The sequence below is a fragment of the Rhodamnia argentea genome, chromosome 4 (genome assembly GCF_020921035.1).
Source record: "Rhodamnia argentea isolate NSW1041297 chromosome 4, ASM2092103v1, whole genome shotgun sequence".
Classification (NCBI taxonomy): Eukaryota; Viridiplantae; Streptophyta; class Magnoliopsida; order Myrtales; family Myrtaceae; genus Rhodamnia; species Rhodamnia argentea.
In genome coordinates, this window is record NC_063153.1 from 25,689,028 (window position 1) to 25,699,730 (window position 10,703).

Below are 10,703 nucleotides of genomic sequence, written 5' to 3' on the forward strand. Positions count from 1 at the left end.
TAAGACTCTTACACCAGCTAATGTCCAAGTGAGTAAGACCTTTTAGCTTCCCAATAGAGGAGTCAACTTCTTGCGGGTTTGAACAGTAACAAAGAGACAGTCTCTCCAAACTCAAGATTCCAGAAAAGTCCGGAGTCCACTTCAATCCTATACATTCGGAGAGAGAAAGAACTTTCAATTTATTTGCCATCTGCAAAAGTTGTTCAAATATTATCGGAGAGGATTAAAGGGAGAATGCTATGTTGAGAGAACAAAAGTATGATTCGCACCTTCAAAATGTTCCATCCACCCCAGTTTTCGGTGTTTTTATTGTCCGAAAGTTCGAAAACTACTAGATTCTTCAAGTGCAAATTGGCCATTTCATGATCTAGAGGAGGAGAATACCAAGAAAGCCATCTTAGCTCTAGGAGATAATTGTTGATATCTCCAGCAAAAGTCGTTGCTCTTAACTTGAGGAATTTCAGATTAGGCATCCTCTCAAGTTCTTCATCCACAATGCTGATGGGATCCGAACGATGTTCATCTGCATTGAGTGCTTGAACTTTATCCTTTCTCTGCCAGTAGAAACCTTCAATGAGTATGAGCTTGCAAACACTAAACTTTTCCTTTGGAATTTCCCAAAGGAAACTTTTAAATGAGAAGTGGGAAAATAATCATATTGCCGTTAATATATGGATCCTACTTTTTCCTTTACCTCTTTTGACCTTACCGCTTCTAGAGCATCCTTGCCATTCCACAACCTACTGCGCCCTCTCGGATTTTGGATACATTCTTGGCGAACGATTTCTCTTCCAAGGTTTCTCAGCTGATCATGCATCCATATATGATCCTCACTAACAATTTTAATTAGACACAAATCAGTAAGTTTTTTCAACGAGCTATTTGGGTATAATCGGCACGCGTCCCAAAAATAGGTTGGCCATGATTTCTCTTCATATATGAAGAAGCATGCGACATCAAGAAAATTTTTTTTTTCCTCATCTCCTAATGCATCATAACTTATCTTCAACTTATCCCGGACTTCATTATGAGGCACATTCAACCTTTCTAGCATTTCTTTCCATGTTTCCTCTTTTTGGTGACGAAGATAGGAACCTATGACCTCAAGAGCCAACGGGAGTCCCCCGGTTGCCGATACAACTTCTCGAGAGAGACTCTGAAGAGCATAAGGAGGAAAGATATTGTTAAAGGCATGCAAACTGAAAAGCTCTAGCGCTTTGTCATGATCCATTTGCTTTACTTCATAAGCTAAGATTCCCTCCTCTTCATTCAGAATCCGCTTATCCCTTGTTGTAATGATAATCCTGCTCCCAGAACAAAATGTGTCAGGTCCCCCCACTAGTTTCTTAAGTTGTTCTTTCTTGTCTAGATCATCTAGAACAATGAGAACTTTCTTAGAACCAGCTTTCCCTCTTATGCCATGTATCCATTCTTCAGTGTTGGTAAGAGTGCCTACAAATCTAGAATCAAAGATGTCAGACTCCAATTGTTTCTGCAGATCAACGAGGCCATTTCTATTTGACGATTCTCGGATATTCCCAATGAAGCTGCATTGGCCATCAAACCTAAGACATAATTTGTTAAAAACAATCTTAGCCAAAGTAGTTTTACCGATGCCACCCATTCCATGGATTCCAAGGAAACGCACAGCAGGGACAGAATCAACATCTAACAACTCCATTATGGCTTCTACTTGTCCGTCTACCCCGACCAATTTGTTGTCCAGATGCACTTGTTTCACTTTCAGCTTAAGCAAAACCTCTCTTACAACGAGTTCAATAACTTCACCGTATCTGCCACAAACCAAACACTTTTAGTAAAGAAAACAAAATAACAATCTCACTACTACTTCCTAGCAGAGAGCATTTGAGTTGGTTCACTGTTTCTAGTCCTACGTAAGTTCTATAAAACCAGAAAATTTTGGAGTGATAGACTCCGCAGGATGTGATCGGTGTTAAGCCGATAAAACGTTTCTAAGGAAGAAGATGTTTCTATACAGACATCATTCTATAATTAGATTACTATCACTAGCCAAAATGGCCCTGCTTAAGTATGGGAATCAGTGAAGTGGCTCTCGCTTTTCGGTGAGAATTGAAATTTACTGCTCATATACCGAAAAACCTGTTTGTGTAGGACGCATTGACCAATATATGATATCAAATTTGGAACCCCTCCAGCTTGTTTTCACCGCCACTTACGGTTTCCATTGGACTTCCCATCCCTTGATCTCACCCACTTTTCTCAGAGCCGCCTTCCACCGTTGCCTGATCTCGTTGCCGTGCCTCCGCTCGTGCTTCTCCAAGTCCTCCGCATACAGTTCCGTCCTAAGCCTGACGTCGGAAGGCGTGACGTTGAAGAAGATGGGTAGGATCGCCGGCTTCCCGGTCGATTCGTTGAGCTCCGTCGCATAAGTGAGCTCGCGCAGGCACCAAGGGCTCGAAGCGAAGCCTCTGGAGAGGACCGATATGCAGATCCTGGAGTTGCCAAACCGCTCTCAGGAGATCGTCCATCCGATCACCGACATGAAGCTCTTCGCTGTCTCTATAGGCAATGATCCCCTGGCCGACCATGGTCCGGTAGAGGCAATCGGTGAAGGTGTTGCAAGTGTCGGGCCCTCTGAAGCTCAGGAACACGTCGTGCTTGGTCGCTGACGCACCGGAACCACCGTTTGTTGCTGACATGTTTTGGTCGCCCACTCGTCTGGCTCTGGTTTTTGCTTGCTCGGTCTTGAAGCTGCGTCTTCGGTTGTGTGAAAATGTGGAAATGATGTGAATGCACAAACCGATTACAAGGAATCCGTCAAAAGCCTCTTCCTCGAAATCGACCCATACCCACGTCCGGATCGAGCTTTCGGTCTGGATCGGCATTCAATGATTAAATTAAACGTCTCCGTTCAGACAAGGACGTTTTGACCTTGTCAAGCTCAAAAAAGTAAAATCCAACTCATCATAAAACCAAGCTGGGGTGCCAAACCCATAACAAGTCACAAACGAGTGACCACATTCAGCGAACCATTGCCGACAGCTGAGTAACTCACCTGCTCAAGCAACGACATGAGCTCCAACCAGAAGATGAATTGTAATTGCCCAATTATCCGAAAAAAGAAAAGAAAAGAAAAGAAAAATAATTCAAAGACATTAAAATATTATTAGAAGTTTTCTACGTCAATGCCGGGCTTAGCGCCGGCAAGCCAAAGTTGGTTAGATGGACTAAATAAACACGAATGCAAAAGGTTTAGGATTGAATTGGAATAATTAAAAGGTTTAAGGTTAAATTGGCAAAAGGCAATAGGCTTAAGACTTTTTAATAATTTTTATGAGGGGAACACGTGGGACAAGGAAGAAGCAATTGAGGGCATAAGAAAACAAAGGAGATAAAGAGCAGGAAAAAGAGAGAGGGAGCATAGAATAAAATAGAGAGATGTAATGAACGGTGGAAAGCGCAAGAGGAAAAGGGAAGAAGAAAATACAGAGTGAGCGAAGCAACCGTGCGCGGTAAAGATTCGAACCTTAAATCATTTAACCGGAAATTTTGTTGTTGTTGAGCTGTAAATTCAGATCTGATCGAATTATGAATTGTTGGGCTCTCTCGATAGAAGCTTACCTCAAGCTGCCAGTATTGAAATAAATAAGTCTTTTTTTTTTTTCCTTCCAGTTCTTCAAGTAAATGTGCTCCGTTGCATAATTGGACGTGGAGAACATGTTTAGAAGAGTGGATCAACATGCCAGAGTCTAATTAGTAGGAATAAGTTTTGTCGACGTGCGAACCGGGCGAGTCCTCGACTAAACGGTAAAGGGCCCAATTGCTACGGACGAAAAGCACGCCAAAAACTGAAGTCGTCGGAGGTTTGTCCGCTGAGGATCTCCAATGCCCAGGTCAATGTATTTTTCCAAAAGGAGAGGCTAGAGAGAGAGAGAGAGAGAGAGAGAGAGAGAGAGAGAGAGAGAGAGAGAGAGCATACATTGCCAAAGGACATTTGTATCTTGTAGAGGAAGATCGTGGGCTTACTATACTGCGCTTGTTCACAAGTAGGTGTGCTCTACGAGCTTTGACCTTACCTATTGGGCCCAATATTTCTTATATTCGTTAAGCTTGGCCCACCCAATGAGATGAATCGATCAGAATTCACTTCTTACCGGTGCATTTGTTTCTCTGAAAACGTTTTCCCGGAATTCATTTTTCGGAAAATTATTTTCTCAGAAAATGGGTTATTTTCCTTTGTTTGGCAATATGTGATGAAAGACGTTTACGCGTGTTTGATTTTCATTGGAAAATGATTTCACTTTCACGATTTTATCTTAGGCAAAAAACAAAAAATGAATTTTTAAATTATATTTTATAGTCAGTATTTTATATTGAAAAATATTTAGCTGACTATTCCATTAAGTGAGACGGTGGGACAGTCAATTAATGACCACAAATCCGTTTATTGAAACTGAATCACTTGCTAATCATGTTTCATCATTTTGACTCCACATTCTTTTTTTTTCTTTTTTGCTTTTTCTTTTACTTTTATATCTTTTTATTGCAAGCTGGAATTAGAAGACAAGGTATACAAGATAATTATGTTTTTTTTAGTTATTAAGAATTGAGAAAAGCTAAGATGACATTCTATGAGAGTGACGGACTCACGCGCACCACATATTTGTATGCTTGTCAGCCAAAAGTCCATGCTGACATGTACACACCAAATATCTACGTGATATACTTGTTAATTGGATATGTTTCATTAGAAATTTGATTGTGTGAACCCTATTATAATTTTATCTTCTAAGTTTAGCTTACAATAAAACCATATAAAAGTTAAAAAAAAACAGGAGGGGGGGAGGAGGAAGAAATAGGCAATCAAAATGATGAAACCGCACGAGCAAGTGATCCGGATTCAACAAACGATATTTGTGGTCATTAGTTGACCGTCCCACCATCTCACTTGGTAGAACAGTCAGCTTAGTTGCTAATTCTATATTTTTATATTTCTTTCTTATTTTTTCTTATTTTTTCGTTTTATCATCTTCCTTCTTCCTTATGCAACGCGATGGCCATGGAGCTCATTGGTGAAAGGCAAGATCGAGGCTCGCCAGATTTGCTCGAGGCCGCCAACGATCCTAAATGCCGCCAAATCTATCCGAGGCCACCAGATATCGGGGTGCATTTTACCTTGAAACCCAACTTCTTCTCCTGTTCCTCCATAGCACTGCTCCCCAACACCTGCAATAGAGATAATGGCTGGGGCCTAACAATGCAAGGCCACCAGATCCGGCATCCAAGCTCATGCAAAGCCAATGAACTTGAGGCTTGTGGGCCTCGGGCGAGGCTCACCGAGACTAGGCAAGCCTCGAGCTAGCCGAGGCCAACAACCTCAAGGCCGCCGGATCCGATGGCCTCGAAGCTCACCGGTGGCCGCGGCCGAGCAATCGGGAGGGATGTTGCGACCTAAAATTCGAAATTTCCAATTTTAGGTTAATGAATTACCATATTAATTAATTAAATTAACTAACATAACTCGAACACTCCCAAGTTCTACCAAATCGTGACTTATGGTTCGAGTCATTATCTTGCAAAAGATTTCTAATTTTTCGGAGCCGTCACTAATCGTTTTTTGATAAGTCGATTAGAAACATAGGTAAATTAGTGGGAGAAGTAATTACTTCTACGAACCGGAGATATTAAGTTCGGAACTTGGTTACAATAATTTTTTAATTAATGCCATTTCAGTACCAATTTCATGAAAAATGTTCAATTTGGCAATTTTTGACAAATTTCGACTTAAGGCTCAAAGGTGCATTTTTTTTAGGTTTTCTTTTTATGATTTTTGTATTTTTTTTATTTTCGAAATTAAAAATTAATGGAAAATGAGAGTGAATTGGTTCAAGATTATCTTAAAATTTTCGAATTTAATTTGCATTAAGGCCCAAAATTTAAGAAATTCTCTAAACCCTAAGCCTACATCTTTTAAAGATTGAGATGGATTTGAAAAGATTTTCATTCAAAGATGCAATCGATAAGATAGGATTTCTAGAAAATCCTATCTATCTAAAGATTATGAGATGTGCTTTTTAAGAAAGCATATCTTGCTATATCTTTTTTTTTTTTTTTAATTTTTTGAGATTTTTTGAGAGGATTTAAAGATGAGCCATGAAGATTTCTTTTTAAAAAAATTTTCGAATTTTCTGGATTTTTTTTTATGATTTTCAATTTTTATGAATGAACTTAAATTCAAATTACAAATCTTTTAGTTTAAAGGTAGTTATCGCAAATGCTTTCGAATTAAGTTTCGATCTAAAATCCGAGTCGGCATCACAGAAGTGTCGTTGATATGTCTTGTAAGCCCATGACCCGCAATGATCAAGAATGTCAATCGAGACCATATCAAATAATTTGTGCCGTCAAGCTTCACGGGGATCGCAACAAAAGTAATATAATATGTACGACTATCTCCGGTAGGTGTAGAGCCGAACCCTCGGACATTATGTCTTACAAGTCGATTCGAACAGGGCGAAAGGAATAATCAAACCACCAAAAACTTGCCAAAAAAGACCAAAAACTTGGAACAAAGTCCTCCATTAATAGTTTGAATTTGTCCTCCAAAAATCTGCCAAATCGGATCAAGGGAAGGCAAAAAATCGATTTTTTTCTTAGGGTTTTGAAAACCTGAAAAAACAATCGATAATTCTCCACGGACTGCAATACTTTGGTCTTTGCAATGAGATAATTGTAGGCCGGCAGCAAGGCAAAAACAATCTCAATTAAGAAGATTCAAAAAATCGCAGAAGAGGATGAACTACCTATCGCAAACCGCAAAGTCCTCCGTTAATAGTCTGAATTTGTCCTCCAAAAATCTGCAAAATCAGATCAAGGGAAGGCAAAAAATCGATTTTTTTTTTAGGGTTTTGAAAACCTGAAAAAGCAATCGATAATTCTCCACGGATTGCAATACTTTGGTCTTTGCAATGAGATAATTGTAGACCGGCAGCAAGGCAAAAACAATCTCAATTAAGAAGATCCAAAAAATCGCAGAAAAGGATGAACCACTTGTCGCAAACCGCAAAGAAGTTTTAATTTATCTCATAGAAGTGAGATTTAGGGCAGACACTAGATTCAAAAAATCACCTCATAAGTGTTGCCCTACGCTTTGAAAGAGAGCAAAGGAAAAAGTGAGAAGGAACTGTGGTGGGAAAGGGGGAAAGCGAGAAGAGAGAGAGAAAAGAACGCTTGCATAGAGAAGAAATTAGGGTTTGGGTTTCGGTTCAGCATTTGCTCTGATACCATGTTGAGAGAAAAAAACTAAATTGAATGCTTGATTAGGTCAATGTGACATCAAGCTATCTATTTATAATAAAGTCAAAAAAACCAAGAATTACAATATTGCCCTTATAGCTGTTATTCAGAAAATAATAAAGAAAAATAGACAAATATGCCCTCATCGGCCAAATATTCTCAACAGATCTTCACCAAGGGAATGAGTTAAGCGAATGCAGAGTTAGCAAATCCTCAAAGCAGAGTAGAATTCATATGCAAACTGCTTTCCTGTTTCCGGGAAACTTGTCCTTCGACCCCAACGCACTTGAGTATTCCAAGAAGAGTGCAAGTATTCTCTTGGAGCAATCGATTTAGCTTTTATACCCTTAACCATAATGCATAGAGATCCATTCAGCTTATCCTGACTCCACGTCTGCATTTTCCTGCATTCTCGCATGAGCTGTCCTCCTTCGTTGAATAAACCAGAAGGGCTTGCAGATACATTCTAATATGCCTATGGAACAGTCAACGCTGTCGTTCTCTTTCGTTGAATCTTCCAAATCTGAACAATCAATGCTGTCGTTCTCCGCTGTTGAATCTTCCAAATCTGGACAAACAATGCTGTCGTTCTGCTCCGTCAAATCTTCCAAATCTGGACAATCAATGCTGTCGTTCTCCTTCGTCAAATCCTCCGAATCTTTTTCCATTTCATCCTCTCCTAGAACAGGAAAAGATGAATTAGTCTTCTACCTATATTGGAGGACAAGAAAATGATCTAATCATCATGCCGTTAAAGTCCAAACATCACAATCGTTTGCTTCACAAGCATTTGTGAACCCGTAGGGCGAAGCCAGTCACACAAACAAGCGTATGACAGCACAATCATTGGGCATGAGAGGATCGACGATTGCTTAAGATTAACATGTGCCAATTACAGAGTCTACCGTCACTAGCATGACATAATTGATCCGTAGCTGCAATGACTACGGTCAAGTGGGTTAGACGACACATTCATGAGTTACCATCCAGCTAACAATTAAAGATGCAATGCACGTTCTTACACCAACATATCAGCGAGCCCGCAATGTCGTCGCACTAAATGTATAAACACTGCTCCTCATCTTATTTGGTACAGGTTTATTTACTTCCCATGAAAATTCTCGATAAACAATGGTTGCTGTGGCTGTCTTTTTCATTCTGATATTTTCAGACCTCTCGTTAGTGAATCTAATTTATGTGTCAAATGTTCATAATTAATCAGGAAGTACGTCGGGGAGAGAGAGAGAGAGATCTATATTTATGTGTGAAATGTTCAGTCAACCTTTTCAACGAATAACACCAGAAACTTGCCAAGGCTCCATGAACAAGAGAAAAAGGCAAAAATTGGGTGAGCCATGAAAAAAGTGAAAAAAAAAAAAAAGTGAAAAAAGATATACCAAAACTGAGTTAGCTTCAAATATATTTTTCAATAAATTAATCTCTTTTTGCGTTAAATTTTAGAAGAAAAGTGTAGTTGTTTTAAGAGATATTTACTCGGACAAGCAAGATCATTTTCATGTTTATATAAAGGATCTTTATTTTGTCAATGTAAGAGAAAGTTTTACGTACTCACCGTTAGATGGTTGACAGGTGGAAGAATTCAAATTACATAACCAACTCATAACACACGTGTCCACTATAAAATTGACGGACTATTTTTGTATTCTAAACGAACCACCACATGCCAAGAGGGTATGAGACAGATGGAGAGAATAAGGAAGAGAACGAAAGAAGGGAAAATGACGGAAAGTCATGCCTACTATATGCGTTTCTGAAAAATAAAAATATACAATAAAGGGAAGGGTAGAAGGAAGGCGCACCTCGTTGAATGTCTTCCTCGTCCTCTCAAGAATCATCTCTCTATAATCCCCATAAATCATCTCTCCATAATCCCCATAACGGGTATGATGGTCTGATACAAATATCCTGCATTCATTTGGTATCTTTGAGTTGGATACATCAATCAACCTTTCCAACGATCCACAATCGTAAACGGACAAAAAACTCAAAAGCTCCAATTCTTCAAGGCCCTCAACAACCCATAGCCCATAGCACTGGTAGATCTTTAGAGTCTTCAGCTTTTTCAAGTTTGATAAACCATATAACCACCGCAGGGGACCGCACCTTCCCACTTCAAGTTCCTCTAATGATTCCATCATACTGCGAAATCGAATTTCAAGTAGCTCTGGGCAATCCAAAACTGCCATTTTACAGAGTTTCCTCATGCTTGATGAAATAATCGACAATCCCTCGAGAAACTCGCAACGTTCCACGCGCAAATCCCTCAACAGTTCAAGCCCGTCGAGTTGAATTTCCTTACGCGGAGAGCAATCAAGACATAATTTTGACAGATTTTTCAAGTTGGAAAGTTTTGGTCCAACAACGACAGGGTTGAAACTATCCATGCCAGAAAAAGTGAGTTCTCCAAGTCGAGGATGGCAACCCAACCCCATTGATGGCGAGGAAACCTCTGGAAGAAGCAATTTCACTAGATTCGTGAGATTACCGAGATCCGAAACTAACCGCAATGATGTCGATTGAACATGTAGACAGTTCAAACTCGAGGGAAGCTCCGGCAACTCTCGCAGCTTGTTACAACCTATTAAACGCAGCTCTTGGAGTTGCGTGAGGGAATTGATTGCCGTCGGCACTACACTAACATCAGTAGATGATAAGTCTAGGATTCTTAGACACGATAGCTTGCCAATTTCAGCGGGAAGTTCGCCTTCAAGTCCACACCAATAGGCATAGAGCTCCTCCAACCTCTCTAGCATTCCAAAACTGGCGGGTAACCTCCTTATTGAACAACATATTATCCTCAGCACCTTCAATCGCTTGAGATTTTCTATCGAATCGGGTAACTCAACAATGGATGTATATGAGAGATCCAACTCCTGTAATGATGTCAAGTTGCCTATTGATTCTGGAATCTTCTGAAGACTCGCGCAAGAACAAATGTCCAAGTGAGTAAGATCTTTTAGCTTCCCAATAGAGGAGTGAACTTCTTGCAAGCTACGATTCTTGGAAAGAGACAATCTCTCCAAACTCAGGCATCCGGAAAAGTCAGGAGTCCGTTTCAATTCACTACATCTTGAGAGAGAAAGATCTTTTAATTTGTTTGCCATCTGCAAAAGTAGCTGAAACATTATCGGGGAGGATCAAAGAGAGAATACTTTGTTGAGATAACAAGAGTACGAATTCACACCTTCAAAATGTTCCATCCACCCCGGTTTTCGCCGTAGTCAACGTTTGAAAGTTCTAAAACTGCTAGATTTTCCGAGTGAAAATTGGCCATTGTACAACGCAGAGGACAATACCAAGAAAGCCATCTTAGCTCCCGAAGATGATTGTTGATGTCTCCAACAAAAGCCCCCGCTCTTAACTTGAGGAATTTCATATTAGGCATCCTCTCAAGTTCTTCTTCA

At 39.9% G+C, this 10,703-nt stretch overlaps 1 protein-coding gene and 1 long non-coding RNA gene across 2 annotated transcripts in view; one reads left to right on the top strand and one right to left on the bottom strand.

The window, feature by feature from the left end:
• Positions 1-10,703, bottom strand: part of LOC115754017 (disease resistance protein RUN1-like) — a 309,474-nt gene that overhangs the window by 71,434 nt on the left and 227,337 nt on the right. Inside the window, exons 4-5 of the mRNA XM_048278105.1 lie at positions 10,484-10,633; positions 10,232-10,403 (exon numbers count right to left, since the gene is read on the bottom strand). Of these exons, the coding sequence (XP_048134062.1) occupies positions 10,232-10,403; positions 10,484-10,633 (322 nt within the window). The remainder of the gene's footprint in view (positions 1-10,231; positions 10,404-10,483; positions 10,634-10,703) is intronic.
• LOC125314558 lies at positions 8,340-8,615 on the top strand. The gene is made up of 2 exons (XR_007198025.1): positions 8,340-8,477; positions 8,517-8,615. It is a non-coding gene; the product is annotated as an uncharacterized LOC125314558 (long non-coding RNA).